This window comes from Balaenoptera borealis, assembly GCF_965194805.1.
Source record: "Balaenoptera borealis genome assembly, chromosome: 17".
NCBI lineage: Eukaryota > Metazoa > Chordata > Mammalia > Artiodactyla > Balaenopteridae > Balaenoptera > Balaenoptera borealis.
The window spans coordinates 30,135,678-30,155,599 of NC_138876.1; the positions used below are offsets into that span (position 1 = coordinate 30,135,678).

The 19,922-nt window shown below is 37.1% G+C and overlaps 1 protein-coding gene across 2 annotated transcripts in view; it reads right to left on the reverse strand.

The window, feature by feature from the left end:
- Positions 1–19,922, reverse strand: part of LOC309615148 (uncharacterized protein) — a 259,975-nt gene that overhangs the window by 43,555 nt on the left and 196,498 nt on the right. The window contains exons 2-3 of one of the 2 annotated variants that reach the window (XR_014236542.1): positions 5,568–5,639; positions 182–2,528 (exon numbers count right to left, since the gene is read on the reverse strand). Coding sequence is in view for 1 of the 2 variants with exons in the window: in XM_082364516.1 (XP_082220642.1) it covers positions 5,568–5,639 (72 nt within the window). In the remaining variant the exon portion in view is untranslated. Of the gene's footprint in view, positions 1–181; positions 2,529–5,567; positions 5,640–19,922 lie in introns of those variants that run through there. The other variant, XM_082364516.1, reaches the window with a different exon arrangement.

A 19,922-nucleotide genomic window follows, 5' to 3' on the forward strand; every position in this document is an offset into this window, starting at 1 on the left:
TCATCAGGGAGAAGCTCAGGGTTTTGAGTCTCCTCCTGATTGTGTATCGCTGTACCAGGGATGTGGTTTATGGTAAGATTGTGGCTCAGCCTCTCCTACCCACTTCAATATGGGTTTTTTTTTTTTTTTCTCACTTCTTCAGTTTATAGGAGTCACTCAGTTAGCTTTGGGGTTTTTTAAAAATTTTTATTTTATTTTGGACTACAGTTGATTTACAATGTTGTGTTAATTTCAGGTGTACAGCAAAGTAATTCAGTTATACATATACATATATCTATTCTTTTTCAAATTCTTTTCCAATTTAGGTTATTACACAATATTGAGCAGAATCCCCTATGCTATACAGTAGGTCCTTGTTGGTTATCTATTTTTTTCCAGGGGTGTGTATATTTTTATTAAATTGCCAATATCATTTTGAATACTTCTCAAAGCAATTCTCATTACTGTTTTACATCATTATTATTTGTGAATTTCCTCCCCTTTCCCATCAATTCTTTACTTCTTATTTTTAAAAAATTTTTATTTTATATTGGAGTATAGTTGATTAACAATGTTGTGTTCGTTTCAGGCATACAGCAAAGTGATTCAGTTATACATATCCATGTATCTATTCTTTTTCAAATTCATTTCTCATTTAGGTTATTACAGAGTATTGAGCAGAGTTCCCTGTGTTATACAGTAGGTTCCTGTTGATAGTCTATTTTAAATATAACAGTGTGTACATATCAATCCCAAACTCCCAATCTATCCCTCCCCACCATCCTTCCCCCGGTAACCATAAGTTTGTTTTCTAAGTCTGTGAATCTGTTTCTGTTTTGTAAATAAGTTCACTTGTATCATTTTTTAAAGATTCTGCATGTAAGCAATATTATATAATATTTATCTTTCTCTGTCTGGCTTACTACACTTAGTATGATAATCTTCAGGTCCATCCATGTTGCTGCAAATAGCATTATTGCATTCTTTTTTATGGCTGAGTAATATTCCATTGTATATATGTACCACATCTTCTTTATCTGTTCATCAGTCAGTGGACATTTAGATTGCTTCCGTGTCTTGGCTATTGTAAACAGCACTGCAATGAACATTGGGGTGGATGTATCCTTTTGAACCATGTTTTTCTCTGAATGTATGCCCAGTAGTGGGATTGCTGGATCATATGGTAGCTCTATTTTTAGTTCTTTAAGGAACCTCCAAACTGTTCTCCAATTTACATTCCCACCAACACTGTGTGAGGGTTCCCTTTTCTCCACAGCCTCTCCAGCATTTATTGTTTGTAGGCTTTTTGATGATGGCCATTGTGACTGCTGTGAGGTGATATCTCACTGTAGGTTTGATTTGCATTTCTCTAATAATTAGTGATGTTGAGCATCTTTTCATGTGCCTCTTGGCCACCTGTATGTCTTTTTTGGAGGAATGTCTTTTTAGGTCTTCTGCCCATTTTTTGATTCGATTGTTTGGTTTTGTTTTTGTTTTTTTAATATTGATCTTCATGAGCTGTTTATAAATTTTGAAGATTAATCGCTTGTCAGTTGCATTGTTTGCAAATATTTTCTCCCATTCTGTGGGTTATCTTTTCATTTTGTTTATGGTTTCCTTTCCTGTGCAAAAGCTTTTGAGTTTAATTAGGTCCCATTTGTTTGTTTTTGTTTTTATTTCCATTACACTAGGAGATGGAGTGAAAAAGATATTGCTGCTATTTATGTCAAAGAGTGCTCTGCCTATGTTTTCCTCTAGGTGTTTTATAGTATCCAGTCTTACATTTAGGTCTTTAAACCATTTTAAGTTTATTTTTGTGTATGGTGTCAAAGAATGTTCTAATTTCATTCTTTTACATGTAGCTGTCCAGTTTTCCCAGCACCACTTATTGAAGAGACTATCTTTTCTCCACTGTATAGTCTTGTCTCATTTGTCATAGATTAATTGACCATAGGTGTGTGGGTTTATTTCTGGGTTTTCTATCATGTTCCACTGATCTATATTTTTGTTTTTGTGTCAGTACCATACTGTTTTGATGACTGTAGCTTTGTAGGATAGTCTGAAGCCAGGGAGCCTGATTCCTCCAGATCTATTTTTCTTTCTCAAGATTATTTTGGCTTTTTGAGTTCTTTTGTGTCTTCATACAAACTTCAAAATTTTTTGCTCTAGTTCAGTGAAAAATGTCATTGGTAATTTGATAGCATTGAATCTGTAGATTGCCTTGGGTAGGATAGTCATTTTGACAATATTGATTCTTCCAATCCAAGAACATGGTACATCTCTCAATCTGTTTGTGTCATCTTCGATTTCTTTCATCAGCATCTGATAGTTTTCTGAGTACAGGTCTTTTTCTTCCTCCGGTAGGTTTATCCCTAGGTATTTTATTCTTTTTGATGCAATGGTAAATGAGTTTTTGTTTTTCCCAGAGGAAATTGTTCCCTATGTAGCTACAGATGTGGTGTGTTCATGGGAGGAGGTGAGTTCAGTATCTTTCTGTGTTACCATCTCAAACCAGAACTCTCAGGACTCAAATTCTTGAACTAACTAGCCTAGTAGAAAAAAAAATTGAAACATTTTTAGTTATTTAAGAAGAACTCAAAAAATAAAACATATTTGATAGTGCTTTTGAAAAATAGAGCAGAATAGTTAACCTTAGGAACCTACCCCATCCCCCTGTCAGAAACAGTAGACAAGGAAGATAAACTGATTTCAAGTAACCAAAATAGAATTTTACATTATCCAGATTTTAAAAGTCAGTATTATATTTAGAATTTACTTCTTAAAAGCTAGTTTTTTCTTCAAAGGAGATTAACGATTTGTCTCTTTCACTGTGTTTTGTACATAAGCATCTTTTTTGATAAAGTTTTTTGGATGACTAGTTTACAGCTCAATTAAAAATAATTAAACGAAAAAAATCTCACTTATGGGATAAATATCTCTTGTTATTCCTATAATAACTATTTCCAGCAATAGGTTGGTTAAGGAACACTTAGTTTCAAGCTTCATTTAAAGAAATGAAAAGTTTATATGTTAATTTTCATTCTGTCATCAATTTGAAATTGGTCATTAACATCACTACTATTTCTGAAACCTCTAGAAAGGTTTTCTCTTTTAGATAAATAAAGAACCTTAGACTTTTTCTTATTGCATGATGATCCAGTGTTAATTGACTTCTCTACAATTGGTTAGTTTGCTTTGAATTTGTTAAAGATTTCCTGTAATAGTGAATTTGTTTTAGCTTAATCTGAAATATAAGAGGTCTAGCTTTTGCCAAGAAGATACCTTCCATTCTCTTCCAGTCTTTCTATACCATAAGGATTATAGAGCTTACATTCTACATTTTGAGTCCCTCTACCTAGAGTCAGTCATATTATCATCAATGAAGTATAAATACACATCCAGTAAGGCAAGATACCAATCATCCAGATAAGTGAGATACTCACATGGTGTGCTATATTGTTTACATTATTATAGCTATTTGCCAAAAATTCTCCATCTCATTTCAATACAAAACAAAGAAAATCTGTTTACCAAATACTCCTCTGTTGAATAAGAATAATTGGTTTACTGGCTCTCTATTCCATCTGCTTTCTAAAAGGTTTCTGTGTGGCAGAGACTGAAAAACTAAAAATTGCTTTTCAAACTCCCTTGCAGTGAGGGTTCTAGATACCAGACAGGGTTTACAAATGAGATCCACTCATGATGGAAGTGAAGTAAAGGGCAGTGATTTGTTTTGGTGCTGTTTTCTGTGGGCAACCACAGCCAAAGACTTTGGGTCTTTCTAAATTGGTGCCCTAGTGCCCGGTTGCTGCCATAGAGATGCCCAGCAGAAGTTGTAAAGGTGCTGTGGTAGCCTTGTGATTCCTACCCCTTGACTGGGGCAGAAGGAGCGGCTCCTCTGATTGGCAAGTTCCTCATTGTTACTGTGACAGTCATTCCTGGAAGACCTGCCTAGAGTCTACTCCTTCCTTGTTTTGAGTCCTTTTCTGATTCAAATAGCTAAATTTTTGTTTCTTATAACGGTATTGTGACTGACAGTGTCTCAGAAAGAACAGTTTAGAAAAGTGTAGCTGAGGTGTATTTAATTCAGAAAATTCCAATTATATGTTTGAAAGCATTTCCAAGAAACTCAGCCATTGAAGTTTAAATTTTGTTGTAGCTTCCAGCACTTGGTGGATGAGTGATAACTGATCAATCATGCTTGATAAGAAGTGTAGCAAGATGCAGAGAGCAGAGCCTTTGAAGTCAGACAGGAGTTCACAGTCTAATGAGTTTCCAGTTAGAGCTATAGTTTCTAGACAGGCTGGCAAAAGAAATGTCACAAAATTAAAGAAGAAACCTAATCCTTTGATAAAGATAAAAGTTCCATGGTCGTCAATGACAGTTTAGTGTTCCATGCCTGGGAAGGTAACCCATGTTAAGCTAGGCCAGGGGAATAGACTCTGAGGATAGGAAAGAGAGTACAGCCTCTGGAAGGCAACAGTCCTGAGGTCTTCCATTAGTTTTGTTACTTATCAGCTGCATGATCAAGATTTCCCTTAGTCTCTAAGCTTTACCTTCCACAGCTGTAAAATATGAATATTAACCTTGCTTATAGGGTTGTTTTATTAGAAATAAGGTATGCAGAGCACCTATAGCACCTGGCATGCAACAGGTATTCACAAGTGGTAATGAACTATTATTCCTTCAGCTTTTAATTTAACAGCGAGTCATCTTATGCACAGAGAAGCAAAAATAATAAAATATGAAAATCGAAACAGAAGAAAACCAAAAAGATAAATAGCAAGATATAGAGCCAGAAGGGCTAATGATGTCTCATAAGCCCTGAGACACAGGGAGAAAGGAAACATTCTCCTACGGTGAGAAGAAAGGAAATAAAGTAGTCTGGAGCCACAAAGAATCTAGGACAGAGCCCTCCTGCTGCATTAGCGCTGGGTGACTATAAAAACATGAGGTCTGCTCTCAGTGGTAGAGGTATGCATAGTGGATTCTATTATAATTCTGTTTTCACTCAAAACTTGCCCCAAATTTTCTTTTGAGGTGAAACTCTCCAGTATTTTCTACAGCTCAAATTGATTATTTGAAGTAGCATCAAAAGAAAGTAAAGATACTTGTTACTACAATGCAAGGAGATGGGAGAAGAGACACAGAATTATGAGATGTCCCTTGTATAAAGTTAACCATGTTAATTGAAATTCAGCATGAGCGATTCTGTGCTCCTTTAAAACACAGAATATGGACAATACTGACTAAAACACATATAAGGTGAACTCCATATTCTCTGCTTATTTGTGTCAGCATGGCTTAATGTCTACAGCCTACATGCATGGCTTCTACAGTCAACTCAGCACAAAAATAACGGGCTCATTCAGTTAAATCAATCAAACTATTGGTCAGCTTAGTTAAACAAAAGCACAACCATTGTTTTACCATGCAAATCAAACTCTCTTGTGTAGAGACAGATCTACAATCTTCTGGGTAATTTAATTTTCATTATTTTAAAAACCATGTTGAAATAGCATAGTGTATGCATAATTATTATAAACTCTTTGAGTGTGGATTCAGCTATACTTTTAGAAATGACTAACCATGTTTCATGTAGTTCAATCTCCACCTGGCATCATTTTTCTCAAGTTCAGTCTTCATCTGGTACCATTTTTCTGTAGGAAAGTTTACCTTGGTCAGTCAGAAGTAGGCAGGAAAAGAACAACTGTCTTGAGTTTGGCTCAGAAATATGATGTTCCCTGGGGAGGCCATGAGCTCCAGACACTTCAGGAGACATCAGCAAGTTATACAGGTGATACGGACACAACTTGGAGGTCCAGCTTAATTCAGAATGTGGTCCCATGCAGGTGTTTGAACAGATTAGGAATCTGGGAATGAGGCACTAATACAGAACCATAATGGCATTAAGTACCTACCTGGTTACTGGCACTCTTGAGATCAGCAATCTCACTGAGACAACAGGGAGGGGCTATGACATCTTTACTCTTGGAGGCCAACCTCGTGCAGAACCATGTGTTGCTTACTGACATCAAGTTCAAGTCCTCAGAAGAATTTCCTGCCAGTGATTTCAACTTTTCCCAGGTGGAACTATGAGTCCTCTCCCTTTCACAAGCTAAGGTTTCTTTCCAGCATGTTGGCAGCTCCAGTCCATGGTTTCCCCCAAGCCACTCCCTGATTCACAGACCCTTGTGCCATGGAGCACATTAGTGAGACTCTCACAGAATCTGGTGTAGCCATTTTATGCAAGAATCTCTACCATTCTCTTCCCAGGTCTTCTACCCTGGTCTCTTCCCAGGGTACTTGTGGCCAACAAATCTTATGTGCAATTCACACTATCCCCTCAATCAATCTGCACAATAAGATGGTTGGCCTACAGCCTATCCTGGTGGTAGTACAATCATATGCTGTCTGTGGTATAGACTCCATGCCTGCAGATAGGTCTGCTGCAGCCATTGCTTTCCCAATTTATTAGGGGAAGATGGCAAAATGCTAGCATGATGATGTTCCTTTTCTGGTCCTTCCCTCCCTCCACCTATTCTCTTTTCAGTGTCCTTATCATTTTTACCTTTTAACTCTCCAATCCATCTTAAAATCCATTTTGCATCTTAATATTCTATTAGCACTTTAAAATCAGTTGCTTTCATCTGATTCTATCCTGCTTGACATTTTTTACTTAAACTTTAGTTCTATTAAACATTAAATAGTTTGTGGAGTACATATATTATACCATTGAAGTTGTAATTTGATTTGAGACTAAAGAGAATAATAACCATCACAGCAATATTACATATTTGGTCCTTACTGCATTCTGGATGCTGTGTTAAGTACTTTACATGTACAATGATTGTATAGAATAATAATTTAAAAGCACCAATATAATATCAGCCAACACAGATTTAAATCCTCATTTGGCACTTTACTAGCATTGTAATCTAGGCAAATCAATGTTTCAAAGGCCTTCAATTTTTTCATCTATAAAATGGAAATCCTGCTAGTACCTACTCCAGGGCTATTCTGAGAATGAACTGAGATATTGCATGTAAAACTCTCAGTGAATGCTTGGTACTTAGCAAACAAGAAATGCAGCATATTAGCTGTTACTGATACTACCATTTTTTTTTCCATTTAATGAGATTGATCACTATAACCCCATTATATAGATAAGGGAAATTAAAGTCCAGAGAAGCTAGGTAATTTGCCCAAGATCATGCACCTGGTAATTGCCTGAAAAGGTACTTATGCCCAGATCTGACTGCAGAACCTGGGCTCTGACACAGCACACTGGTAGTTCTTGCCTCACGTTCTTTAAAACTACAGATGTCCGCAGGTATGCCCACAGGGCTGCAGCTGCTCATAGGTGGTTTTTTATTATTTCCAGTTTCACAGATAACTTTAATAACAGCTAAACAACGTACACTGCTTCCCACGTATAAATGAGTCTCAAAGCCTTTCTCATGGTGCTGTGATCAGGATAAAATGAGGAGTATATGAAATCCACTTATAAGATTATAACAACTGTCACATGTCAAGAGCTATTATTTCCCTAGTTGATAAAAGAAAGGATACATGATTCTTAAGGGTAGAATTTCAAAGGAAATTCTTGGTCTTTGGGCAAAAAACCTTGCACCTGACAAAAGAAAAGCTCATAGAAGACCCCTGAACAGGTAAAGCAGTTTTTTGTGAGTTGTGTTCTAACTCTGAAAGAAAATTTGGAAATTTTTAAGGCAAAAATATTAAAGAAAGAAAAGAAACACACACACAAAACAATAACAACCCAAAAGCTCTTGTTCCTTGGGGCAGAATAAGAATTTGAATCTCTGGGGTGAGTCATGCTATGATGCCAACTGATCTTTTCATCAGGAACTGGCAGTTTCTTTGACTCTGCTCTCTCCTCACATCCAGCACCATCAATCACTGTACCTCTTTCAATCCAGTCCATCTTTCTTCTTTCCTTTTCCACAGCTTCTACTCTAAATCTCATTAACTTCTCTCCTAGAATATTTAAATATGCTCCTGATCCCATCATTTCTACATGCAGACCACAGCCCAGCTTAAAATTGTTTTTCTAGCTGAAGTCAAGTCTCCTTACTTTGCCAGTCAAGGACATCCATAATCTGTCTCTAGCACTAATTTTCCAGGTCTTTCTTCCCCCCAGTCATGTATTATTCTCCCTGCTGTGTCTTTGACTGTATTATTACATTCAGTTGATCTTCTCTGCTACCTTTCCACATGTTCAAGCTTTGTCCTACTTTCAATGTGAACTTCCAAGACCATTTCCTCCATAATTGTCCTGGTTCCTTCAAGTAAATGTGATCTTGCCATCCCGTGAACTCATGTCACGTGTTACTTATACATTTCTACAAATTGTGGCATTGTGGGGAGGAAAAAAAATTTCCTCTACCCAACTTAGATTTGCAAGCATGGGACCTGGTAAATTAGACTGGCCAGAGACAGATGAACAAGAGAAAAACAAACATGTTTATTAATATTTATATCATGAATGTACACATGGGAGCACCTAATGAGTAACTCAGAGGGGTGATTAGAACTTTGGTTTATCTCAAGCTAAATGGAGGTAAAGGAGTTTGCAGCTTCTGAGCAAGGGAGGCAGTTAAGGGAATGTGACCAGGGAAAGCATGGTAAGCAAGAATTGCTTATTAAGGTTTGTTATGCATACTTAAGAAGTGCTTTTTCTATTGATAAAGATGCCAAAAACTTGGCCTCTGTGCACTGGTGCCAAATTGAATCTTGGAGACAGAGTTTTGGGTGAAGTAGAAAAGAATAGCTTTATTGCTTTGCCAGACAAAGGTGGACACAGTGGGCTCATGCTACTCAAAACTATGTGTCCCAACATGGGAGGATTTGATGAGGAGTTTTATAGCAATGATTCAAGGGCAGGGTTGCTTATAAGATTAAGGTGTGTGCAGGGCCTGCACTCCTTTAATCTGGTAATCTCTTGATGAGTTTCTCTGGTTCCTTTAATCTGGCCTCAGGTGGTCTTCTCTGGAATGAAGAATGCTGACATGTTCCACTTGTTGGGGGTTTTAGTTCTGTAAATAGCTCAAAGATATTGTTATGTTTATCCCTTAAGATGAAACCAAAACCCTGCCCCAAGGCTGCACTATTGTTTCTTGGTGCTCCTCCCTTGTCTCTGCATCCCCTCCTGATTAGCAACTGTTCAAATCTGCTCTTTGGAACTCAGAGAAGGTCATGGAGTCTAGAGTCTATTCCCTACAAACAAGAAACAGGAGACACAGAAAGGCTTCTGTGCCCAGGAGACAACAGGGTCCTGCTCGGTTTCACTCTCCCTTTTTCTTTGATACTTCTCAATCTTGAGGAGAACAGATGTTGGACAAGAAAAGGAAAAATCATTTTGGATAGAGTTGTTAATCATAAACTTGGCAGAGGAACTCGGTTTTAGGTAGACTTGGTTTTAATCCCCACTTAGATTTTATCTTTCCCCAAATCTTTCAGGGACAGGGCAATGATTGCTCTGGCTACTTCCTGCTGAAATGGGGTGTAGTCTGCCTAAATTGGGGGGAATGGATACCGAATTAGAAGTATTTGAGGTCCAAGTCCTAGGTCTGAGTTTTGTATGATTAAGATCTCAATTTCTTTGTCTGCCATTTTGGTGCAACAGACCCAGTTAGAGGTAGGAGGAGTGACAACTGGAACTTTAGTAGACAAAATATATCTCATTCTCTTAGGAATTCAGGAGAATAAGTCTGAAACCCAGTCTGGAACTGGTTTGGGGAGACTTGTTGTGGCCATTTGTTTCCACACCATTCCCTGTAAGGGGGAAAACCGACCAAGGCAATCCTGAAGACCCAGAAATAGGAAGCTGACCACATATCCAGCAGTTAGAATTACTGAGAGAATCAGCATACAAATCTATAGTTTTGTGGGGAAAGGTAAAAGGTATGAGAAAGGATAAGAAAACAGAACTTTCATTTCGCTTGCCAGAACAAATACTTAAGGTTTCCCGAAAGGTGAGATGTCCACTTCTTGGGAATCTGCTCACTGGCTGTAGGCAGGCTTGGCTGGTCAGTCTCTGATAATCTTTTTACTCTAGTGTGATGTACCCATGGTTTTACTCCATACAATTTTAGAGAGGCATGAGTAGTAAGAAGAATGTCATAGGGCCCCTTCCATTTCTCTTCAAGCTGCTGCTCAGGTCCTTGCTCTTTCCACATTTCCAGCAGCACCCAGTATTCTGTTTTGAAGGGATGCAAGGGAGCTTCCAGGTGAGGGGGAGACCTCTGGGACACAAACTCATGAGTAGCAGTTAACAATTGATCAATCTGTTGTACATACTGTTTAATTTTTACCTCCTGCATGAGAAACGTTTCTCTTTCTTTACTCTTAGGAGCTAAGAATTGTCTCCCATATATAATTTTGTAAGGGCTCAATCCTAGCCTGCTTCTAGGGGCCAACCGTATATGGAGGAGAGCAATTGGCAAGACCTTGTCCCATTTTAAATGAGTTTCCTCCATAGCTTGGTGAGAGTTTTCTTCAGGGTGTAATTCATCTTCTCCACCTTTCCTGTAGATTGGGGTCTCCATGATGAATGAAGTTTCCATTTTATACCTAAAGCTTTATTTACTGTTTGTGTTACTTCTGTGACAAAAGCAGATCCATTGTCACTCTGAATAGTAGAGGGAAGCCCATACCTAGGAATAATGTCCTTAAGAAGGGCTTTTGTCACTTCTGATGCTTTTTCCATTCTGGCTGGGAAGGCCTCTACTCAACCTTGATCCACATATAATCCTCATAAATCTTTAGCCAATCTCGTTGAAGAGGGTGGGGGAACTTTTAAATCCTTGTGGCAGCACCATCCAGCAGTACTGACTTGTTTTGGAATTGGAGTCTTGCCATTCAAAGGCAAATAGCAACTGCAATTTCTTTTCTACTGGGATACAGAAAAAAGGCATCTTTCAAATCTAATCTAATACAGTGAAGTAATCATAATCTCCAGGTATGGTTCTTAAGTAAGGTATATGGGTTTGGAACTGTAGGATGAATGTCCTAAATTATTTCATTTATGGCTCACAGATCCTGAACGAATCAGTATTCACTGGTATGAGGTTTCTTGACCGGAAGAATAGGAGTATTATAAGGAGACCTGCAGGGTCTACTTAGTCCATACTTTAGAAATCCGTTTAAAACTGGCTGGATTCCTTGTATGGCCTCTTTCTTCAGAGGGTATTGTTTTTTTCCTTGGATATGAGGCTCCCATTTTTACAGTGATAGAGACTGGGGAGGCAAATCTGGACTGTCTGCGTGCCCCATCAGCCCAGACAGCCTCACTCACTTTTTCTGTGATCTTCTCCAGAATCAGAATGGTTGCCCTTTACTGATATTGGAGAGGGAGACATCTCTACGAAGAGAAATCTCCTTTAAAAATGTAAATTTCCTTTATAAAAGGAAAACTTTTGTACCTGTTTCTAGAGCTTTTCCTGCTTGTTCTCAATGTACTTTAGTTCAAAATAATCCATATGCCAGAGAGGTATTTGGGGGTGATGTATCCTGGTACCCTTCAGCATGCATCATTCATTACCTTATATCTGAAAACATTTAATCTTGTCTAATAGTATTACTATATTTGGATTGTCCTAACACAGATTAAATTTGGGAACATTTCCCTTTCTGCCTCAGCAAGAAAGATGCTTTAAAATGGGAAAAAAATAGGGGAAAAAATGAGGTCCAGCTCTTTTAAAAGAGTCTGGGTGGGTGGCTGAGCTGGGATGCACTCTGCAATCACCGAGTCATCATTCCTACCCTCAGGAGAGAAAAGCACTTGGAAACACTAAAAGTTGCTTTACTTAAGGAAGATTGGTGTGACTGGGTGGCCCCATTGTCCTTGGAAAGAAAACAGAACAAAGCCGTTTATGTTTCTTAGTTTAAACTAAGAGCAGCCCCGGGATTGGGAGAGTTGGCAGATGCTCATCCCAATCGTGACCCACCCTCTGAAGCTATTGAAGAGCAACAGACTATGCCACACCAAAACATACCTCTTTGGCATAAGGATTATTTTTAGCCCATTATTTTTGAGGACGAGCAGACACAGGGGAATCTCTGAAAACAGAATCGAAATTGCCCTTTGGTAAGGGACATTTACATTTATAAAGGCAATCTCCCTATGTAAGAGTGTCTGCCTCTCTGTCCCAGGAAGAGGAGGAGGACTTTCAATCTCCAGAAATTCTTATCAATGGAGAAGGCAACAACTTAAATCTGCATAGAAACCGTTACTCTTGTTACCAAGCTTTTCCTGGTAACCTCCCATAACTGGCCTCCCCTTCAAAATGTCTTTCTTTTGTCTTTTGCTGGAGATGGTATTTAAGATGGCAGCTTTGGCCATTTCTGGTAGTTTTACTCAGTTTTTCTGGGTATCTCCCATGTATACAGGAGGTATACATGTTGATGAAATAAAATTCCTATTTTATGGCCGGATGAAAACATTTTAAACCTAAATTATTTCTTTGCCTATTTGGGCCTCATGTGCATCTGCATTAACCAGACCTGCTTAGGAGATAACATTCCTTGCTTCTTAATCACATCAAGGGTTACAACTCCTTAGGAGATAACCTTCCTTCTTAATCTTGTAATGGGTCAGGATGACACATGACCCACTATGTGCTTCTTTGTACATGTAGATCTGGATTGTGTAAAGTGTCAATACATCATTTGAAATATAACCCTTTGTCTCAAAAACATATACAACTGCTTTGACCTCTAATGGGCAAAACAGTCCTCAGAGCTTTCTGAAATACTGTTTTCCAGGTTATAATCCTCAGGTTGGCTCATATAAAATTTTCCATTTCTTTCTTGATTAACTATTAATTTTTCCATCAAGAATGCTTCTGTTAGTTTTTCTCCTGTTAATCTGTCTTTTATTATGGGGTCAGGGTCTCAGTCAGGAACCTAGAAGGGTGGAAGGAAAATTATTTTTCTTCCCCTACACTGTCCTATGGCCTGTGAAGCATAAGAATGGTTTTAAAGAGGCGTCATCCCAGTGCACCTGTCAGTGCCCTTAACAGAGCACCCTGCTTAGCCCCTGGGCTCACAAGTCCCTGGTGACCCTGCCCAGGAGCTTCAGGAGAGAATGGATCTTAGCATACCTGGGGATCTTAGGGTCTGCACATTAGATTGCTGATCTAAGGCACTTACTCATTCATAAGGGCAGCACTGGGAGTCTGGTTCTGAGTGTTTAACCCCACAGGACCTCTGGGAAGGGAGTTATTTTGGATTTGCTGCTACTCCTAATAGGTAAGGAGAACGTTGTCAAACCCATTTTCCCATGATGGATTGGAACCCAACAGTAACACCCCTGAAATGTTGAGGCAAGGGCCTCCCCAGTTACAATAATAAAACTGCTTGAGTAGATGGTTTCTGTCTTGTTCAGAGAGGCCAATAGCACCTTGCACACCAGGTGTTAATACTTACTGAACAGAAGTTATATAGTTAGATTTTGGTAATTGATGTTTTACTATCTTTGATATGCAATTCATCTTGAATTTTTTTTTCTAATGGATATAGAGTATAAATGACAACCTTTATATAATAAGACCTCAAGTTCTTTAGATGACTCTAAAACATTATTTATATACATTTAATAAAAAAGTATGAACTCCTAATATATATATATATATAAAGAAGCATGTTAGATATAGAATAAGAGTGATGAAAAGCCACAGCCCCTGTACCTAAGAAACTGAAAAAATATATTTAGAGAGAGCTTCACCAAATTCATATATGTAACTTCTATTCATTCAGAAAAAAAAAAAAAAAAAGCTTCTTCCTTTCTAGTCAACACCTGGCTAAATACTGGATAACACAGTCCTGCCCTTGACATAGATATTGAACAAGAAAAAATTCACTATATAACTATAAATTCTGATGAGCACCATGAAGAAAACAAATAAGGTAGAAATTAACCCACTCAGTTAGCTTGGTGAGGGAAGATCTTCATGAAAAGGTGAGGTTTCAGCTGAGACCTGAAGGTCAAGATGTAATCATTTATGAGAAAGTTGGTCTAGACAGAGAGTTGAAGCCTCTAAGGTAACACATACCTTTTAGATAGATCAGGCAAGATATTACTAGAGCATGAAATATTACAGTGATAGTGGTAGCAGGACAGATGAAGAGAAGTCAATTGATTTGAAATATGTTTTGAGATATATCTTGCATAATTCAGTGGTGGGATAATTAGAAGGAACTAGAAAGAGGACAATCAAAATGACCAATACTTTCTACTTGAGCAGCTGAGTGGTATCATTTACTGAATGAGGAGCTTAAGTAAGAACAAATTGAGATTGGGTTGAGGACCAAAGAGGTCCTTTGTGACATGACTTCATCACATTAAATGTTCAATCTTTTTCAATATTAAAGCAAAAAAATTAAATATTACATTCAAAGATTTTGAATGTTTTCTTTGCAGCAGGTATCTACTTCATGAATGCAATGAGCTGAAAATACAATGATGGATATAAATACAAAAAGTTCCTGCTCTCCTGGAACTTATAATCAGGTGAGAAAGACAGACAGACACTCAGCATGCAAACAGATGTGATGAAGATCATGTGATATGGTTATGTGGGCATATGCAGTGGTGAATGGATTTTAGCAAGCCTAGAACGACTGGGGAAGTCCTTTCTGGGGAACTGATATTTAAAACCAGGTTGTGAAAGATAAGTAGGCATTTGCTGGGTGAAGAGCTGAAAGCTCAGGAGACTGTCCAAGAAGAGGGAACAGCCCAGGTCTATTGGTACAGGTTCTCTGGCATATTTGTCAAAGTGGACAATATTTGTTAATTCAGAGGAAGAATGTACAGGACTAAATGGGAAGTTCAGGTTTGATGGGTGATAGAGAAAGAGGTACTGAGACACTGAATACAGAACAAAAGCAAGAAATTGCTAGTCATAGCTGGGTAAAGAAAGGAGTTGAAGTACATTTGAGCCTGATGGGACATTAATTTTTACTGAAAACCTTTGTGTAAGAATTAGGTAGCCTTTTTTATTCCCGTCATCAGGTTAATATTTTATACTTAATCCCTCTCTCTCTACCTCTGAAAGCATAACAATGCATTTTAATTCTTTACAAAATTGCTGTCAATAGGGCATTTGGGTTCTTCTCCTTAGGGTACACATTTTGTTTCTTTTCACCCAGAGTTGATATTTCCTTTGGGGGAAAAATGGAGCAGGTTTTATGAGAACTAAAGTATGTCACAAAACAACTACACCTTTCCCCAAAAAAACTTCTAAAGAAATTTTGAACTCAGAACATTTCTGATTTTCTTTTTCTGTCCATAACACTGGGCACGCATTAGAGTAAGAAAAAGATTACAAAAGGCATTCTTTCACTTAAAAGTACAATTTGTAGGAAAGAGAGATTAAAATATTTATTGTTTTTCTAAAAGCTTTACCAAATGATGGGAAGTCAACATGATTAATAATCATGTTTTTACCACTGTGACACTGGATTGGATTATCAAAATAGTTGTACAGTTTCAGAAATCGCTGTTTTTAATGTATTTTTATGACACATAAATGGCCCCATGATCTAATGGAACATACAATTATATGGAAGCTGAATTATATTAGCACAGCTAAATGCAGCTGATAGAAGTAATGCACAGAAATCTTGAGCCCAGTGCCTCCTTCTCTTTGAAACCATCCTATCTTCCCTGGAAGACCTGGTTACTTTCTGAACTCAGTCCTTCAATACAGCAGTTGTAATTGATTCTAATTACTGTTCACATGCCTGACTCCTTCACTAAACTGAGTGACTCAAAGGCAGGGAATGTTTATTATTTATTTTTCTAACCACAGGACTTTAGATATAGTAGATGCTCAAAAATATATTTCTGCAGGAATAAATATGAGTGAAGCTATTATGACATACTATTGAGGTTATCAAAGATCGGGCCTTTGTCTTAATAACATGCATAAAACTTTAAAGGGGATGTTCATTTAGAACCCCCCCCCCCCCGCCCCGGCAACTAAGCCAACACCCAAAAACCCCTCTTGGCCACTTTGACACCTAGTTCTTATAAATGTTTCCCTTCCTTCCATGTATTCACTCTCATAATCTAGTGAGTGTAAGAAACACAGCCATGTTTAAACATCTGGGATTCATCAGGCTGGTTCTCTTAATCAAAGTTAGGAAATCAGCTCCAGATGTTGCCTAACTAAAGTTACATAAGCATTGTTCATATTTTTAAGTACAATCAGACTTAAGTTCCCATTTCTTGAAAGTAGCTTAATTTGTATAGGTAGGAGTTAGACTCTGCTCTATTTTGTAAAAATTAACTCTCAACTTAAATACAGAGATAAAGCTGATAGATCTCTCTAGAAGTGAATGAGTATCAATGAAAATTCAGATATATTTTTTTGAAATCATACATTTAACCATATTAGCTCAAAGATGCCATGAGAAGGAAAGAAAAAATAAACTGTCCAAGTGCCCATTATGTGCTAGTGTAGGGGAGGGAAAATAATTTTCCCTCTGCCCTTCTAGGTTTTTGGCTGAGACACCCCTGTAATAAAAAGATTAATAGGAGAAAAATAGAAGTTGAATAACATGTATACCTGGGAGATACCCATGGAAATCTGAGTATACATGGAAGATAGATATACCTAGGAAATACCCAGAAACACTGAGTAACTCCCCAAAATGGCCTAAGTCACCACCTTAAATACCATCTCCAGCTAAAGACAAAAGAAGATGTTGGGAGTAGGGCAAAGAAGCCAGTTATGTGGTTACCAGGCAAAGTACAGTAAACAAGGGTATGGTTATCATGTGAATTTACATTGTTACCTTCTCCATTGATCAGAATTTCTAGAGATTTAGTCATTCTTCTCTTCCTGGTACTAGAGGAAGAGACTTCCCTTATAAAAGAAGGTTTACCTTATTAATGTGAATGTCTCTTACAAAAGCGTAACTTCTACTGGTTTTCAGAGCTTCTCCTGTGTCTGCTGTTTCTTAAAAATAACCAGCTCGAGAAAATCCATATGCCAAAGAGGCATATTTCAGGGAGGCATAGTCTGTTCACCTCTAGCCCAGCTGTTGAAATTTCTCCAAAGAATTTCATAGTACAGAAGCTGAGCTGAAAGACTGCTCCATATCTCATTGAACCAGTATTAGTCTTGAAATAGGTCAGTTCAGTTAAACAGTTGTGTCTCATTTCAGGAGGCAGTCTTGCAGGTGGGCTCCCAAAGTTAGACCTATATGGTGCAAGCAAGCAATTAGGTATTTAATAAAGATATCCTGAGGTTCCTGCACCTGCAGGTTTACCCATCTGGTAAGAAAACTTTGTCCTTTTAGCAGATGAAAGAAAATTAAGTTTCAGTTTTACATAAGTAAGTACAATATTGATATTAAAACTTATTTTAAAAATCCTTATAACAATTCAATTTTATCCAGCTTAACAACACGAGAGTCTCTCTTCAGAACTTTTAATATCCATTTAGATTGTTATTTATTCTCATCTTTTCCATTCCGAAGTAGCTGGTTGTTCTTGAAGACAAAATTCTTTCATTTCCCTTAACAAAAATGCATCTCCGTATCTCATACTTTGTTACCCAATAACATACCCTACTTTCCTTGCATACAAAGATGGAATAGTTTCTCTTACTATTGCTAGTAGTTTTAATTACATTAGAATTCTTAACCTTTAGAAACCTTAACTTCTAGTGAAAACTCAGAAGTAAGCAATTGTGAATGGCCTGTTACAACAGTGTTCTTTAGATTGGTAAATTTATGAATACATTTCATAATTTCTAGAAGTATATGCCTCTTTTATAGTACAGTTTTTCAATGTGGCATGAGACATGTTTACTAATAGACCCAAACATTTTTATCTACTTTTTTTATTACAGAGGTACTAATGTTAAATTTTCTTATTTAGAAATGATGTAGATTTTGATGAATTTATATCCTTTAATTTAGCAAAATTTTAAGGTTTCAAGTTACTTAAAAAGATTTTGGAAGTTTTAAAAGATTTTAAAGGATACATATCTTGTAAAACCTCATCGTTGAAAAGTTTATTTATAAACTTCTAGTCTACCTTCAACTATATCATTTGTTATTAATAATCATATTTTGATTCTTTATGAAAGTTTCATAAAATATTAGCAAAATTAGCCATCATCTTATTTTTCTCTTGCTGACAATTTTTGTAACAGATATAACATGAGCTTAGCTGAGTAGTAAACCCAGGTAGAATAAAAGTTGCACCTCTGCATTATATTTAATGCTAATAATACTGAAGACATTTCTATTTTAATTAAACCAACAAACTTCAACTAGCTTTCATTTACCAAATATTATTCCAGATCACATGTACTTGAAAAACATTAGTTTCTGTATTTCTGTGAGTTTTGGAATACCCAATCCATACAGCGTTTTCCTTCAAGCCAACCAAATAGAATTTTTACAAATTAATTTTGACAGTACCATCTAGAGATAGAAAAATAACACATCTACAACATACATATACAGACACACATGATCATATAGAGAGATACAAAGAGAAATAGTATAGCTTTTATTCTAAAATTTTAGCCATGAGTCAGGTACAATACAAAACTCACTAATTTATTTTAAAACAAAAACAAAAAACAATTGGATCCAAATTGTGTTTCTGGCAGATGGAATAAGTTTACCTGCTCAGATGGCTGAAGCTTTTTTACTAATATTTGTGGAATAGACACTTAAGATTTCTTATCTGCCCAATATCTAAATAGCTTTTTTTTCCCTCTAGATGAGAATGATTTACCTAAAGTTTGCATTTCAAAGAAATGGCTGTCAGCGAATAGAGAAGACAAGGTAGGCAAAGAGAAAGTGTACAAGTTTTCTCCAAGATGAAATTTTTCCTTTTTCTCAAGTGCAGGACAATTCTGTTTCCAGTGTCCTAATCTTTTATAATATCTGCAAGCATTTGGAGATCAATAGGGGCGATTTGGGGATTGGTAACGATAGGTGGACTTTGAATTGCTTCTAGAGCTACATTTCTGGTTTTGTAAAGATTTTAAAGACAAAGACAATTGTTTTTAATTCCTCAAGGAATTGGATTGTGGTCTGAATTATATCAAGGTCTGCCCATCCAAATACATTATCTTCAATTTCCTTCTTTTAAATCAACAAGATTTCCAACCAAGATGGAAATCAAAAGAATCCTATGTTTTGGAACTTCAGGGTTTAATGTGGTATGCTTTTGTAAAGTCTGTATAAATGCTTACCTTTTTTTTTTCTGCGTGTTCAATTCAACCTCAACCAGTTCACCTTAGGATGAAAAGCTCGGCTATTGCTTCTGTCAGCTTCTTAACATCAGCCTCCAGCTGAGCCATTTCCTGATCATGTGTAAGAGGGCCTGGGAGAAATTCTGTTCATCTGTTACCTCTGTAAGAGGTGTTTTCCCCAGGGGGCCATCTGGCTTTTCTGTTAACTACAGTAATATAATGAAAGAACACCGCTTAGCAGCCAATCAAGGTCCCCTGTAAGTAGAAATGTGCATGTCCACTGATCTTTTCAACTCTTCTATAAATTTGGTAGGATCTTTTGAAACTGGAAGTAAGAAAAAGGGGGGTTTATATAATTTCGTCTTGTTAAGGAAATCCCTAAGGCTAGATGCCATACTCTTTTGTGTCTTCTTTTCAATGTTATCTTTCCATAGGTATCAATAAGACAGTTGTTTACAACTTTTTTCAAATATAGAAGTTTTTCCAGTTCAAAAGATCCCTCATCTGGCCATTGACAAGTAGAATCCTCAATATATTTATCTCAGTAGTGACTCAAACCAATAAGCCTTTTATTGACTTAACTATGGACACAAAAGGCATTGCAAAAGATAGTGCAGAAGATGCAGCCCCCATAATCCAAAGTGTTCACTCCCAGAGTTGGCCTAAGAAAGGCGGGAGGGAAAACAGCGTCTTTGGTCT